This window comes from Notothenia rossii, assembly GCF_949606895.1.
Source record: "Notothenia rossii genome assembly, chromosome: 8".
In the NCBI taxonomy this organism is placed as follows: Eukaryota; Metazoa; Chordata; class Actinopteri; order Perciformes; family Nototheniidae; genus Notothenia; species Notothenia rossii.
The window spans coordinates 9,492,086-9,509,751 of record NC_136906.1 but is presented as its reverse complement, the minus strand read 5'-3'; the positions used below and the strand labels follow the sequence as shown (position 1 = coordinate 9,509,751).

Genomic DNA, 17,666 nt, shown 5'->3' with positions numbered 1-17,666 from the left:
ACTGTGTCAAAAGGGATTTATTTGCACACAGACATTTATATAGACAGGTAATAAATATGTATATTAAAATCCCTTAGAGCTAGATTTATGAATACCCACAATCCCTCACGCCCAGTTTATACTGAGATCTCATTTGATTTGCTGAGTGCTGAGGCATAAATCGACCTTAACAAGTGAGACCAGCAGCATGATGTGCCAGGCCTGGATGTGTCACTGCCAGAGGAGGAAATCCAAGCAATGCACATTATATTTGATCCAGCTCATGGAAACATAGGAAGAACATAACTATACTTCTGAATCTGAGCCGTTGTGTGTGCTTGTGTGACGAACACAATTTGAGAAACACCAGAATCTTGTTTTTTGCCGAAAATCAGTGTGTTCGCTGAGCTCGATCCGCAGCGACAGCCTGGCTTGACTTTGAGGACTTACACATTAATGCGTGTGTGTGTATGTGTGTGGGTGAGCTGAAGACAGAAGGAGGCTCAGGAGGTGTTGACTGTGGAGATTAAAGGGGAATTAGAGAAAGCAGAGCGCAGAAAAAATACGAGAGAGAGACTGAATCTTTGAATATTCAAATCTCTCATTTTAATTCTGCCGCAGATTGCTAAATCTCTCGTCTGTGAAGGAAGGAACAACCTTACGATGGTGTTCGTACTGTGACACACTAGGCCAAAAGCATTTTCTGTGTGATTGTATTAATACTCACGACAACATAATTGTAACAGTGTTATCAACAATGTTTTATTACCACTCCCCCTGAGGGCATTACCAGAAATGTTTTACACTGCCGTTATGGCTCAATACACTTTAACTCATTAGACTTACAACACAAGCAACAACCAAACGCCTTAAAGCTGTTTTTGCTTTTCACAGTTTAACCAAACGTAACTGCCTGAGTGAACATGGCCTCTGAACTGGTGTTAACTACTCTGATGCCACTTGTTTAATTATTTCTCACTCTCATTTAAAAAAAAAAAAAAGAAGCGTCTCAAGAGGATATTCTGCATTCTTCCTGTCTCCCACAGTAGCTCTGCTTCTGTTTACTTGAATAGCCAGCTGCTTCATAACAAAGCTTGGTGCATTGGCAGAGACCTCCTTCTCCAGAAATACACCCATAGCAGAGCCTGATTTCTTCAGTATCACAATATCAGCACATCCAATTGTTAGAAACATGAGACATAAGTGTAGGCAGTGCTGGAAGAACCATTCAAAAATGTACTTAGGTAAAACAAGTTCAATGTTGACGGATAAATGTAAAAGTGTTAAAGTAAAAGTGCCCCGTCAGTGTTTCTCCATGATGTTTTTGGATTCAAATCACTGCTGCTTTCAAGAGTCTAAAGCAGGCGTGTCAAACTCAAGGCCCGGGGGCCAAATCCGGCCCGCGACTTCATTTTATGTGGCCTGCAAGAGCTTGCAAAGAATAAAATATGTTTATTATACGGTTACATGCGGATTTACAGAAGCACATTGTCCATAAACTACATGTCCCACAATGCATCTCGTATTGTGACATACACTGAAGAGACTTGCAATTATTTGCCCTGGACTTCTGCTTTCAGACGTAGTTAATTATGAAGTTATTAACCTATCCGATAATAATCCAATTCAGAGGCAATAATGTAATATAATAGATTATTTTATATAATATATTTATATAGTCTTAAAAGTTACAACCGGCCCTTTGAGTGCAACCATAATGCTATTTTAGCCCGCGATGAAATTGAGTTTGACATCCCTGGTCTAAAGCATTTCACTGCATCAATTGTTTAAGTTTGTACTAATTGTAACTACTTAATGTACTATTGGGTAGTTTAATCTACAGTGAAGAGGCATATACTTTAATGTATGTTTGTAGATTCACTGTCATGTGAGATACAGTATCTCTTAAAAGTAAACCTTTCCTTTTCATGAACTCAGACCCACCTCCTTTTCAGCTTTGTGACAAAGGATTTTGAAAGAAATCCAAGAGGATTTCAAACAGCTTATTTATCTCAAGAAGTAAGAGAATGTTCTCAATCCATAAAGGGATACAACTTTTGCGGAAGTTCATCAGAAAGAGTGAAAATGACCACATCTTAAGATACACATTTCAATGGACAGGAAGGGGATACAAACTGTAATCTGAAGTGTAACTAAAGCTGATAGTGTACCTCTGTAATGGATTAGCCTTGGCCATACTGTATGTCATTATGGTCATGCCAATAAAGCTATTTGAATTGAATTAATTAGCAGTGAAAAGAGCAAATAATCGCAATAATTGAGCAAAATTGTAATTGCAATTTCCTCGTGAATATATCATTTCCATATGAGTGTCATGCAGACCTGAATTGACATATAAAATAAGCTTTATTTCATTGGTCTCATACATCTTCACCTTCCCTCTCAGAGGACAGAGGGAAGCCTTTTTGTCAGCAGGTAGAATAACGGCGTGGCATTTTGGCAGAGCCCGTAGCACACTGTCAGGTTTGGTTAATTAAGCGGTGTGACAAAGGTGAGCGGGGGCTGCGGGGCTCCGGAAACCCTCTGTCAGACGTACAAATGGCCTGTCACACAGATACTGAGGTGGAGGCAGCAGATAAAAGAGAATAGGCAACGTTTGAGTTCCATTTGCTGTCCTGTAATGATAAATGCATTAGGAATGTGCGTGTTGATTACCACTCCATACTAATTGAAATATTAGACAAATTATCTTTCCAAAGGCTCTTTGCTGTTTCTGTTTCCTGCCCAGAAATTATTTCAAAATGATCAAGTATGTAAACAATTAATGTTGGTATAATAAATACCCACTTCATTCAAATCCTGATGAAGCCTTTTACATTCACTGTGTTTATTTGACATTATATGTAGTTGGTCTTAGTTCTATCTGATTGCTTTTGGAATTAGTTTTATTCATTTAGCGGCTGTGGAAGATTAATTGTTGTGTACTTCAAATCTGTGCAATAGTGCCACTTACATTTGTAATTTGAAAATAACTTCAACTGGGACTTTAAAAAAAATGTATTCAAAATGTTAAATTGATATTCAGTCTTTAGTTGCATGATATTGTACAGGACATAATATACTTTGTTTTTAATGTCCATTTCTGATCAAGAGAGTAAACTGTCCCCACAAGCAAAGTCTTAAATGCAGTATTTGTTGGTGGGTTTCTTGATCTTGACATGTTCAGTTTAGAAAGTTCCCTTTCCTGTAGCGTTAGATTTTTGTGCATGTACTGTAAATTGTCGGAAAAGGCTAAAATCCTCCAGAGGGAGTTTCATAATGACGTCACTATGTAACACTCAAGCTTCTATTGGCTAGCGCTCCACCATATTGTTTGTGATAGGCTAAGGGGCGTGACATCTCTAAGTAGTTGACCAATCACAAAAGATCCGGCTTGTTTCAGACAGAGGATGAAAAGAAGTGCTGCAGCACAGAAAAATAACGTGCTTTTTGAACATAAAAGAATGTTAACATTTTACAGAAGCACAAAACAAACATTTCAAAACATGACATTTAGCATTTTGGGGCCCCTTTAAGATTGTTTGCTTCGCTCTATCCTTGCTTTGTAAAATCTAAACAAAGTATTCAGCCCATGAGACTGAAAAACCTGCCTATAGTGTAGGATACATTAAAGGTCATAACCGTGGCTATAGGAGACCTAGAGAGAGCGATTACCTCTCACTCTCACACCCAGACTTTATTGCTGATACAAGCTTCTGTCCTGACCCCTGATCCCAGCAGTGAGTCCCCATTGTCCTTATGTTTGCGCCACATACATTTAATTTGCCTACAACGTATATATGGCTGCATTTGTTTGTACCTCTGATTGTGAGTAATGTAGAAGACAGTGGTCACCATTTGTTTTCTGCTTCAACTCCCTTCTTAATTAGAACATTACTTCACCCTGGGAATACTTCTTCACTGCAACCCGGGCTCTGTGTGTGTGTGTGTGTGTGTGTGTGTGTGTGTGTGTGTGTGTGTGTGTGTGTGTGTGTGTGTGTGTGTGTGTGTGTGTGTGTGTGTGTGTGTGTGTGTGTGTGTGTGTGTGTGTGTGTGTGTGTGTGTGTGTGTGTGTGTGTGTGTGTGTGTGTGTGTGTGTGTGTGTGTGTGTGTGTGTGTGTGTGTGTGTGTGTGTGTGTGTGTGTGTGGAAAAACAGCAGCTTTTCCAGCTGAGGAGACATGATTTAAAGTGTTTTCCTGCTCTTGTTCTCTTTGTAATTGTTTTCAAATGGCTCTGTCTCTCACTCATGCTCTCTTTGTACCCTGATGATAACTGTGTTTTCACTTTACGATAAAGGGTCATTCTCCAACTTTCTAGCTGCAGATAAACTGTGTAAGGCTAACTTGTGTTATCTTAGACTGGTTTGATTTATGGCATCGCTGCTATGCTTTTCCACTATGGATCTATTTATTTGGTTTTTGTGTGACTATATGTTATCTAAAGTAAGTACAAACCAGGCTGTACAAGGCATCTTTACCATCATTTTTTTGATGAATAGAGGCCAAGAATTGTCTTTAATTTAGTCAATAGAAACTAGGAAACAATTTCTGTTTCCATCCATGCCCTCAAAGTACGTCAAAGGAGTTCCAGACGGATTACAACTCTCCACCACGTCTGTCTTTGCACTGAATCACTCATGGGGAAACATTGTTAAGACTCTATTACTTATAAAAGCCATTGTAATGTGAACAGAAATAAACCCAAAGAAAGGAAAGAAAGCCCCACTGACCTAGCCCTCTGTAGCGTACTGCTTTGCCCTAAATAGATAATCTCACTGAGTCCCACAAGGATAAAGAAAGGATAACACAAGCAATAGAAAGTCAACAAAAGATTACTTACAAGTGCTATTTCAGTCAAGTCAGAAGTAACAGCTGACATTTGTATACCTTTGACATTGTGCTTAGCCCTGTGATAATAAAATAGGACTCTAGTGGTTTTTTACGGAGCAAATATTGAGAGACTTGCATGAGTTCTTACTTCTCTCTTCAGATCCTGGCATGGATTGCCACACATGTCTAGGAGTTTACTTCCCGTCTGAGACTTGTCTTTGATCAATATTAGCGAATGATTCAACAGCATGGGTCCATTAAAATGTTGATTTGTGAAATGTTGAAAAGCCCTGTAAACAGATTAACAGCCAGTCCTTTGGGTCATTACGAGAACCATTATGTGCATTAGGCTCGCAAACCAAACTTCCGATTGGCATCCGTTTCCAGTGTGTTGGCGGGGTGTTTGTTTACTCACATAGTCTTGTGCCTGGGATTTTACTACGAGGCTAAGGCTTTTCCTCCAAATATGCTTTGATATCTACATTATACCATTGTCTCTAATGGATTAAGGTTCTCTGCATCATTGCTTGTTTTTGACCATGTTGCTCCTGTGTGTGGTTTGGCCCTGATCATGGGTCCGTTTGATTGGTCTGTGGCCGAACCCAAAGGAAGTGTGCTGGGTTGAAGCAAATTCTCATAGTAGCCTAAAGGTGGGGTAGGTAATTTTGGAGAAAAACAGCTGGAGTGCGCTAAAATTTGAAAATACACAACCGGAAAAAATCTGCCCCTTCCTTACAGAGCCCCTCCTCCAACACACACGAACGCGCACATGACCAATGAGGGCTCGAGATAAGTTTGTGCACAGATGGAAGGCTGGCAGGCAGGTAGGCCATCCAGTTACTTTAGCCGGGCCGACTCAGATGATTGGTCGTGCTTTTTACAGCGCCACGGCTTCCACAGATGACATTTTTTTATGTATTTATTTTCAAAGCACTTCAGATATTCATTGCTATGGGGATGTTAAGAGCATTCCATGGAATATAACAAAAAGTGTTTCTGAAGTGAATGACCTACTCCACCTTTAATGGTGGCACTACAACTTCCGTGTCAGTCACATGATGCCATTGGGCCCAAAAATATTTTCTTTAATTTTACGGTAAATGGACTACCCAGAACAAACCCTTGAATAGCCCTTATTTGAATCAGTAGGTCCTGAAAGCCTACTTGGATAATGTATATTTAATGTCCCTCTCCAGTCATTTTACTGAGCAGTTTGGATGCAGGGCTTAGGGAAAACCCTAGTGCGTACGTTGGGCCCGATGTTTGCAGAAGATGGCTGGTAAATCCACAGAAGATCTTGGTATTTTGGTTTTCAAGACTAAGTAACTTTCATTGCAATGAATGGTTTCCCGCTTCCAACGCTGCATCCAGTTCTCTTCACGCATCCATATCTGTGATCGGCAATGGAGGCGGTGTTACAGAAAAAGTTGTCCCCAGCATAGATTGTTCACCATTAACATAATTGTGCTTTTCACAATAAGCACACTAAGATTTTGTTTGAAAATTCAACTGCGTAGGACTATTTGAAATTGTTGCTTTCCATTGCATCTCCCCTGAAATGAACAGTATGTATATATCCAATGTGTTTTGGCCTTAACCGCTTCCTGTACGTGGTTCGAGCACTTCTCCATGCTGGTGATTCTGCTCAACTGTGTGACTCTGGGGATGTTCCAGCCCTGTGAAGACGTCGCCTGCCAATCTGAGTGGTGCGGCATCCTGCAGGTGAGTGTAAGGTCTTCACTCTTAGCTCTGTGTGTGCTTTCTCTCCATGCAAACACCTGACATACAACTTACTCTATTTACCTCAGTTATGCCTACATGTATGAGGCTTTGCTGATGTGGACATTAATACAGTAGTTATTTAATGTGAAAATATTTTTGCTTACCTTGGTGACATATTTGAGCTTCTTCCACAAATGCGTTTACGTTAAGTCATGTGCCATGCTTTGATTTTAATTTTGTAACCCTTCAATGTACATCAAATATACATTTAAGGGTCGTTCAAACGTGTTCTGCAATGATTGTAATGTTTTGTTAGGTGTCTGGGAGTGTTAAGTCTCCCTTGTTTCTTGTCTAAATGTTGTCCTTTTTGATGACGTAAATGGTGCTGCTGTGATACAAGAGAAAAATCCGACTTGATCTGACCAAGTATTATCCTATTATCCCAACTCAGTGCTTTAGTAAGTGATGAAGAAAGCTCAGGAGCAACGTCATTTATAGTACCAAAATGTAAACCATGCATCAGACTGTTGTATTTCAAATTAAATGTCTCTATTACACCAAGGATCACTTCCACATTCTGCTTTTAGCTGCTGTGAAGTGACAGGAAGAGCAATAATAACTGCAATTTGTGAATAAATGGTAATGAAAACGTTCAGTCTCTTTCTTGTCTCATTTGTTTCAACATGCTGTTCGAGCAATGTTGTTTCTTGGCGCGCTGAGATATGCTCATTATATTCAAATGCAGACGCTCGTTTTTGCTGTGGTGCATTTCTATTTAATTGAGACGCAGCCATTACCATGCTAAGCCAGAGCTATTCCCCCGCTGGGACGAGACTAACTAATGGAGACGAGATTTTATTTTCAGACAACCTCCACTGGCACCTTCACAGCTTGTTTCAAAATGTGACTCCTTATTGATGAGGAAATGTAACGAGAACCGGACCTTTCTGTGTTTGCAAGTATTTGATTTCCTCTTGTGATAACATCTGTATGCTTCTGTTTCTCGACTATTTCTTACTAGGTGTTGGACGACTGTATTTTTGCTTTCTTCGCTGTGGAAATGGTAATCAAGATGGTGGCCCTGGGAATATTTGGACCCAATTGTTACCTTGGCGACAAGTGGAACCAGCTTGACTTTGTCATCGTCATGGCGGGGTTAGTATCCCACAATGCTTTTTACTCTTGCTCACAAATTGCTAAATTGTTTCAGTCATCTGCAGCTAGACAATAGCAGTCGATTTAGAATGAAATAACAATTTGCCGAACACAAAATGAAATATCTGATCAATGCAATCTCACACAAAGAAGCACAAACACTCACGCAGAGTTGTTCTCACACAGGAGTAAACATGGCCACCCACAGCTCACAAAATAGAGGTGCTTGGGTTCATGCCTGTGGGAGTGTTATGGTATCTGTCTTCCGAATATTCTGTCGCTACCGAAAAAGTGATATAACTCAAATTCAATACATGTGTTGTACTCACCCCAATAGCTCATGATCACCAAATGGATATTTCTTCAAATTGAGCACAGACGGGTGAAATGATTAGATTTTCGTGGTCAATTGTCAAGGTCACTGAGAACGCTACCCATTCTCATGATTGGGATTCCTCATAAATCAGCTTCCAGTAATCATAAAGGAGACAGACAGTGTCCCAACATCCTCCTTGGTCCTATATTTGATGGTATTTTATTTTATTCTATTTGTTTGTGTTTTACTCTTTATCTGGTAATTTTATTATATTCTTGTAATTTTAATTCGTCTTTCATGTTTGTTGATCTGCTAATCCCCCTGAGACAAATGTATTTTGCGATATTGGACTATCTGAAAAACATTTAATTTAATTTAATTTGATAAATGCTGGACAAGATTTCCTTAAATCTCGTACAGACATCCACTTGCACTCATTGGTAAATGTTAAACCGGTGGTCAAATGTAAAGGTCTCTGTGACCTCACAACACATCTGTTATGCTTATAATAATAACAAATGAACTCATCTAATGATTACATTTAAACTGTATCTAGTTGGTGAAGGTGTGAAACTGCAAGGTGGTAATTCTATTCTCTCTCAGATTTCAAAATGTTTTCATGCCATTTTGATATAAAAGAGCAATAATTTCAATGTACATATCCAGGTCAGGCGTCACCATGATAAAATGCTAGTCTTACCATCCACTGATCGCAGCATGCAATCAAGGTGGAAGCATAACACTCTACTTTAAAGATAAGAGTTATATATCAATCAGAGAAACCTTAAACAGACGAGGGCAGGACCCAATCAGCAGCAGACATTCCTTTAAATACTCCCACGCTCCGAGGCCCGAGCCTGACCACACACACTCACACACTCCTTACACAGCACCCACAGGGCAGAGCACAAGAAACACACACAATTAAGACCATAACTGGCTCTCTGCCTGTACTCGTCACATTTCTGATGTTTGGGTGCTGTGATGTAAGACTATATAGAGGGAAAAACGCTTTTGACTGTATAATTAAATGTCAAATGTACAGTAATTATGTGGGTAGCTGCCAATATAAGCATTATTATTTGTATGGTTTTCAGTGTTGTTGCTTTGTGTCACTATATCCGTGTGTAGGTGAGTACAGAACCTGAAGTAAAACTCTTTCTTCCTTCAGGGTCATGGAGTATTCTCTGGACGGCCATAACGCCAGTCTGTCAGCCATCCGTACTGTCCGAGTGCTCAGGCCACTGCGGGCCATCAACAGAGTACCAAGTAAGTCCATGTACATTTGCAAAGAAGCTTTTTTGTTGTTGGCGAAAGCACACATGGTTTACTATATATGTTCAAACTCATATATAGTAAACATATTCAAATGCTTCTGTTTTTCATATTGTTTTTTGTGAGAAACTCTGCATAATAATCTGCTGCAAAGTGCTTCCTGTCCCAAAACTGACAATATGTTATTGTTATATTTTCCCAGCACAGGCAGTTACATTTATGCAAATGTTACATCATCATTACATTTATATGTTTCCCCTATCCAATATGCCCTGAGGTATTTGAATATCCCCCTTTTTTTTATATATATATATTTTATGTTTTCATTTATGTGGATAAAAAAAGTTGTTACAACACACTTAAGTAATATTTACACATAATTGAAACATAAAAAGACAAAGAAATAATGAAAAATTCAGAGGAAAGTGGAGAGAAAAACAGGTTTTGTGCTTATTTATTATTTGTTTAGTTATTATTTTGTTGTTGAGAGGGTCTGGCCTGGTTGGTGTAAAGAGGATGGTATATTTTAATGCATTTCCCCCTTATGATCAATGTGCTATTTTGCTATTTATTGTAAGCCTTCTGCACTGAGTGCTGTAAAAAGAGAACCAACAGAGAAAACGTTCTTAATCACTCTCCTTAACGGTAAATTGGCCGATGATCCACGACTTATTGTTTGCTTTAATCTCACTTCCAGAGGTAGTACCGTGCCAGTGGCTGGTGAGAACTTGCACATAGTTTGTCATTTCCCTAAAAGCCCCGTGACAGAAGTGACCATGAATCTGCAGCGAAAGAGGATCACTAGACAATGGTGTCATAACAATGAACACAATTATTAACCAGCATGCATTAGGCAGGCGGCCAGGCTGTTTGTCAGGTTGAGGTTGCCAAGTACTATAGACACAACGCATATTTCTTAACAGCGTTATATACTGGGTTTAACCTTACACAGATTTTATTGTTAATTAAAAAAAAATTATAACAAAATTGAGTTTTATTTTAATAGACCAGATATTTGTAATAACCCTCCTACAACCCTCTACTATTCAGCATTGTTATATATTCTAAAGTACATATTATACAGTATATAATTTATTTTTACTTTTACTCATGTTAATATAATTAATTTTATTGTTTGGCTTATTTGACATTAAACCTTAATTTCTTATGTTTATATAAAATTATTAATTTTATTTATTTGTAATTTAATCTTTTTTTTGCACATTCTTACTTCTTGTGTTTATATAAAATAAATATTCAATTTTTTTATGTCTCTTTTATTCCAAAATTTAGCAAATTTCCCAATAAGCCAATTTTTACAAACATTCTGTATGTTGCAGAGTTATAAATTCAGCAAATTAAAATGCCTTTTATGACCAGAAATAGCCACATTACGACACCAGACTCTCCCACGCATATGATGACGTCAGATGTGTGTGTGTGTTTGGGTTTGTGTGTGCCTGCTTTGCGCCCTGCAGTCAGACCCAACACAATCATAAAGCATGGCAGGTTGTCTGTTCCTCTCAAGCTATCATCACAGCCTCACACAGGGACATAAACACACTCTCTGTGGTGTCCTACCTTTGTGAGGAATGAAAATGTAACCTAATCGCTAAGCTAACAATAGCCCAGAGGAACGTCTTGAGAGCCACGGACAATGAGAAATGAAACTTGTATTATTTATTGTAACAAGTCTTCAGCGGCTCCCTGAAGACACAGGGACGTAGAGGAGAGAATTACAACGAGAGGTGTTTCTAGGGGCTGAAACTCAAGGTCAGCGTAGATACAGAGCCCTCACACTCATACACTCACTCCGAGGATGTTTAACAATCGGCTTACTTAGCTCATTTATCCTCTCGCTTTTAGACTCCATCTAATCTTTTGTTTTCCTTTTCATCTGAGTTGTGATCAGTGATGGAATGTTTCTGGGTGCAAGCCAGCCGGGCGAACAGCCAGACTCAAGTTTTTCTCCCCTTACTTACCGTCTCTGTTTGTCTCCAACCGTTCTGCAATCGCTCCGTCTCTCTGTTTGCCTTTCTGCCTAAGTGGATGGGAAGTGTTCATTGTTGGACAGATGTTAAATATGTTTTCGCTCCGTAGCCTGGATACAATGAGCAATACACGCTGAGCTCGACTACAATTACTTTGTGAGCAAAGAGAAACAAGCTCCAACTAGCTCTCACCGATGCTCTGTTGTTCTTTTCTTTTGATTTCTAAAGGCTCTAGAGTTTATTTTTCCCTGTCCTGCTAACATTTCTGAGTTAGCCATCACCCTTGAACTTACTAATATTCACTTCTTCAGTCCAGCAAGACATTCATCCATCGAACCCTGTTTATGGGAAGTTGTGTTTTTTAAAGGCATCAACTACTAAAGCAAGAGGCTAATCCAGCTAACAGTAGCATTTGTTCCAAGCTAGCTTTGGAGAGGGCTAGGGATTGTTCAACCCAGTCTCATGGCATTTCGTGTTCACCAACACAATTTTTAATCTATTGATTCGTGTTCACCAACACGATTTCCCCCTTTTTTCCCCAGACCTTGAAGATTAATCATGGGGACTGTAGTCCTAAACGATAGCTGGGGATTATGGGTAGTGTAGTGTCTTCGGCCATCCTAAACTCCTAGAGGCCTACGTCTGTTTCCGGTTATTTTTATTTTGAAATTCAGTTCCTGACGGACGCCAAAAAAGCCAGAGATTATGGAATTAAACCAATAAATAAAAGCAAGGATAATACAGTATTCTGAGGCTCTGAGCCCCATTTATTTTCCTCACAGATGGAAACAAATGTCTGAAATTATACGATTTAAAATAAAAGCAATAATTGTGGCTTGATATTGGGTAAGAACATGTTTTTATGAACCACACAGCTTCCGGTCTACCACGACCCGACCGGAGAAAAAGACGTGCTGCAGGCACGAAACACATTACCAGTAGAAATACATTGCTTTTAAAATCGTGCTGTGCAACACGAAAAAAAAGGGGGAAATCGTGTTGGTGTACGCGAATCAATAGATAAAAAATCGTGTTGGTGAACACGAAATTACGTGGTGGTAGATTATTGATGAATGTTTTAATAAATGTAAAATAATTGTAGTATTTAATTTATATTTAAGCTGTATTTTCTACCACTTCTCCATTTTGACCATGGGTTCATGTTTTGTGTACAGGACAATATAAACAAGTTCAATGGTAACATTAAATCACAACTAAATAGACATTTTTTTTACATACAACATGTTTTGCATTCTATTATGAGGTTTTTTCTGAAAATATACTTTCACATATTGCACATGTTAGCTACTATAACTGTATAATATCGCTGGATAGTTAAAAACAAATGTCAAGACATTTATCTTTGTCATTTCCCTGCCAACAGGACAATGATTTCACATTTACATATTTCTCCCTGATCTAATCTAAGAAGCAATTTTATGACTTTATTAAAATATATTTTCATAGATAAAGACCTAAAGCTGCAACCCTGCTATTTCCAAAACATTATGTTGACATATATTTTAAAGTATGTGTCCTTTTCTCTTCTAATTAACATTGATTGATTTTTTACCAGCTAATATAACCTTTTCTGCATAGCAATGTGATTCTCTTTCCCAAATAAAGGAAGCTTACTTATCCCTGTTGAAGACTTTCTGGATAGTCGCCCTTTGTTTTTGTTTAATGATCTCATCGAGTCCAGACTGTTACATTGCATTAGTTTAATGAAACCTACCAGGGTGCGTTGTAACTCTGGGAGTGAATGCAGCGTTAATCTTGTTTTCAATCTCTTTGTCTCTACCGTTCTTGACTATTCAATTCAGTGTATTGCTGAATTCCATCTCCATACTCAAAATGATGTATGGAGAACCCATTCATATTCCGCTTAGGGGATGTCAATGCTTTGAGGTGTTTGTGTTTGAGCAGATTTCACCCAGATGCCTCTATAGTAAAAGGCATCTGTGTACTCAGTGTGTGTACATTTCCTTGTTCCTCAAGAGTACTGCTTTCTACCCCAAGCATGCCCAAAGACATATTCTTTTTCAGTTTTATGATGAGCCATATGGATCACGAGAGTCAGGTTTTCTCATTTCGCCCGCCTATTTTATGAGTAATGGGAAACAGTGTAAGAGAGAAGTCAGTTGACAGATATAACTGGCAGATATGTTAAAAGTAGGACATGTCAGGTCACAAGATAAAATGAGACAGATAGGTGATGAGACAATGATTTAAGTCGGGCATTACATCGATTTTCTGGTTTCTACTCCACCCCAAAGCCATGACCACATCTCACTAGATCTCTGGTTTGACAGATTAAACCACAACTGCATGGCTGTCACATATCTCATATAAAAAACACATTATCTCACATGCTACTCTAAATCTGCCGCTGGTTTGCGGTCAGTAAATCTTTAAGGAAGGCAGATGGTCGTCGGGACCAATGATGGATATTTTAAGAGGATACCATTTTCTCTCATATTCGTTATCCCATTTTTTTTTAAGACTGAAGCAAAAACACATTATCAAACCCCAAGTTGTGCTACTATAAAGTTTGTTCTGTTGCTAATGAGTGTACACAGAAGCACAGGCCAATAAACATAAAAAAGACGACACACATTAAATGTTGATGAGTCATTCCCTCTGAGCTGGTCGAGCTTGTACGTCACTGAATAACAACCTTGAAAATTCCACTGTCGGGACACTTTCTATACTTGGAAACAAGAGGGGGTGTTCAGAAGTTATTCTTTTTCTTTTCTAGTATCGATGTTATTTCGTCATACGGATGTTGTTTCTCTAAATTCGAAAAATTATCCTATTTGCATCGTTTTTGAAACTCGATCCTGTTTCTCCTAATAGAGATGTTTTAGGCGGTTGTAGCGCGTTTACACTTGTTGGCCACCGTATTTTAGATCCAAGGAACTACACAAATAAGTCAAGAAATATATCCATCCATCTTCTCCCGCTTATCCGTGGTCGGGTCGCGGGGGTAGCAGTTCCAGCAGAGAGCCCCAAACTTTATTTTCCCTGGCCACATCAACCAGCTCTGACTGGGGGATCCCAAGGCGCTCCCAGGCCAGCGAAGAGATATAATCCCTCCACCTGGTCCTAGGTCTACCCTTGGTCTCTTGCTGGACGTGCCTGGAACACCTCTCTAGGGAGGCGCCCAGGTGGCATCCTTACTAGGTGCCCTCTGCCCGCATACTTGTCAACCCTCCCGATTTTCGCGGGAGACTCCCGATTTCATTGCCCTCTCCCGGTTTCCTCCCGGGGTCATATTTCTCCCGATTTCTGAAATCAGGTATGCTCAGGACTGTTTCCACTCGGACTTTAATAAAGCTACACCATTGTTTGGTTTCCATGGTAACACGTCTCTTTAGTAGCGCGCGCAACTCAAAGTCTGAGAGGGTGAGGCAGGTTGTCACAGAAAACAGAACAAGAATCGACAACTACTCTACTCTCTGCTCACTCCTTTCCTGTAAAATACAGGTCCAGCCCACACATATGCTCCATCAAGGACGGTGCTACAGGCCGCAAGGCATTGCACTTAGAACTACAATCAGCATGTTAATGTTAATCTAACAGCTCCGGCGATCCACTAGCAACCCATCTCGGTCGCTTGTATCTGCGATCTCGTTCTTTCGGTCGTGACAAGGAAATATATACTTTTTACAAAACTAGATTTCACTATTCAAATAACGTTGTCGTCAGGGTGTGGTAACATGAGTGCTAGTAGAAGGCTAGCCTTTTAGGCTAGAAAAACTTAGTTACAAATTATAATTTCTAGTAACACCTATACTTCAATCAAAATGAGCAGAATCAGAATCCAGTTTATTGCCAGGTACGTTTACACATTCAAGGCTGCTTTGGTATTTGAGGTGCAAACATAAATAATCTAAGCAAAGAAGTCGCAATAGTGTATAAAAAAAGAAATGTATAATATAAAATAAGTATTTTTAAGAAACAATTTAGCATTAAAAAAGAATCCTAAAGACAATTGTTTACACCAAATTTAAATGTAAATATATAAAAAAACCTTAAAAACAAAAACACAACATATATGGCAAACTACAGTGAATTATATTTTAAAGAGTAAGGGCTGTGCAGATGTGTTCAAAAATTAGCTAAATGCAGTCAGGGAGTTGGGCATGAACATGGCTCACAGTATTAAGAAGATACAAAGAACAAGAGGTTGTTCACATGATGTGCATTAATGTAATGCATAATGTTTGTGGGATGGATACAAAGTCAGTGACACTCTACAGTAATATCGTCTTATTTTAAACGTGGTCATTGTGACAAGTCTCCGTTCGATGTGTGACAGGGGACAGAACACATCGTGAGCGACCTCAGGGACTAGATCCCCATCCCTGCTGACGCTAAACGCTTCTGACAGCTGGAGATAGATGCTGAACACGTGTGGTTAGATAATACTAGCCACGGGGAGGCTGTGAGTTCAAATCCCAGAGGATGAAAAAATGTCAAACTGTCACTTTCAGTATCGTCACCACTTGTAATTATATTGGCTGCGGGGGCGAAGTTGTGTGGCTTCCAAGATCACAAGATCAATAGAGGTTGTCAGGGTGTCGGGCAACCAGAGGGCGAGGAGAAGGCTAAAAGGCAACACGTGGGAAGAAGGTTGGAACATGATCAAGACAAGGGATTTATAAATTAAGGGGATTATTCCAATTACCCAATGTTAGGGTGCGCACAACCAAGCGAGGTTTTTGTATTTCTGTTTGTGAGGGTGAATTTGATCTGTTCTTGATTACCGTTTACCTGTTTTATGTAATTGTTTGTTTATTTGTTTGTTGTTTGTTGTTTTGTTTGTTTTTCAATAACAAATGTATTTCTTTAAGAGGGGGTTAATAATTGGGGGGTGGGATTAAATAAATGTAAACTTCTTCCGGAAGTGTAATTAAGTATATAATTTGTTTGTATATAATTCAGAGTCAGTAATATTTTTGTTTATCAATTTGACACCTCTTAAGTTTGTATAGTCAAATAATTCTCATGTTTCATTTCATGATTATTATAATTTCTTGAAACATTCAAAATAAATCAAATCACTTCTGATAACATCTTTCCATTTCTGTGTGACTTTCCAGGTATGAGGATCCTGGTGACGCTGCTGCTGGACACCCTGCCCATGTTGGGAAATGTCCTTCTCCTCTGCTTCTTCGTCTTTTTCATCTTTGGCATTGTGGGAGTCCAGCTGTGGGCGGGGCTACTGCGCAACCGCTGCTTCCTGGGAGAGGACATCAGAACGTAAGGAACTTGTGATGCAGTTTATACTTCAAGGTTTAAAGTAGCAAACATGCTCCTGGGACATTGCTGTGTTGAAACCTAGATATGTAAGGAAGGAAGAAGCACTTTGATGCGAATAGGATTGGCTTTCAGATCTTTAGTAGAGTATAGACAAAGTACAGATGAGTGAAAAACTCCTTCAGTACACTTAGAAGTTGCCATCAATGTTTAATCACCCCCCCAACAGAAAGAGTAGATACACCCTTTCTTTTACAAGTGCTGCTCTCCACGTCCATGCGATGACCAGCAGAGCCTCCAGCATGCACACATGGACTCTTCCAACATGCTCACATCACTTAACTCAAACATGATCTTTCTTTTATTTACTTACTGCCCTTTTCCTCTCTCCTTCTGTTCGAGTCTTTTCTTATTTTTCCTCATGGTGTTTCTCTCCTTTGCTCTCTCTTGTTAGAGTTATGTCGAGGTGTCATGTGGTGTATCAGTCAGCTGTTGCCTGTAGTAAAAAAGAAATACAGAACTTGTAACTTGTAAGAGTACACAAAGTGCCCTCAGGATCCAAACCACCGTATGACCTAACGAAATACAAAAGGGCAAAAGAACCGTGGAATAAATGTAGATGGGAAATTAGATAAGGCTATAATCTCAGGCCCATGATATACAGTGTGTGTGCAATGAACGATAAATAAAGCCATCAAATTCACCAGCTCAAAATCCTACCCGAAGAGAAAAACTCCTCTATGCGGATGATGTTGCTCTCCTGCTTTAATAATAGTTTTAAAAAGCCTGAATAAATATAAGAAACTTTTTCTCAGACGTGGGCTTGTGGGATGTGACTGAGAAAATACATAATATAATATATTCAAGATACGTAAAGCCCATGTTGCTCGAAAAAATATATTAAAATGTACCTTAGAGATCTGAGTAACAGAAAATTACTAAACAATACAAAAAATATTGAAACTCTGGAAAACTGTGGTGGAAGTGATAAAAATCCCAAATCTATGTTTTACCTAATAATAATAATTAAAACAAAGTTACATTCTAACTGACCCTTAAAGACATGGTGCAGACTTGAAATAGCATAATTTGTCTTCTACAGGCACACTTGTGTAATATGACATACCCCCGTGCTT

General features: G+C 39.1%; 1 protein-coding gene across 8 annotated transcripts in view; it reads left to right on the top strand.

The window, feature by feature from the left end:
- The window catches only part of cacna1ha (calcium channel, voltage-dependent, T type, alpha 1H subunit a), a 137,192-nt gene that overhangs the window by 54,814 nt on the left and 64,712 nt on the right, over window positions 1-17,666 (top strand). For 6 of the 8 annotated variants that reach the window (XR_013801851.1, XM_079645683.1, XM_079645685.1 and 3 more), the window contains exons 3-6: window positions 6,420-6,537; window positions 7,553-7,686; window positions 9,174-9,271; window positions 16,374-16,533. Coding sequence is in view for 7 of the 8 variants with exons in the window: in XM_079645683.1 (XP_079501809.1) it covers window positions 6,420-6,537; window positions 7,553-7,686; window positions 9,174-9,271; window positions 16,374-16,533 (510 nt within the window). In the remaining variant the exon portion in view is untranslated. The remainder of the gene's footprint in view (window positions 1-6,419; window positions 6,538-7,552; window positions 7,687-9,173; window positions 9,272-16,373; window positions 16,534-17,666) is intronic. The other 2 variants (XM_079645686.1, XM_079645684.1) reach the window with 1 other exon arrangement.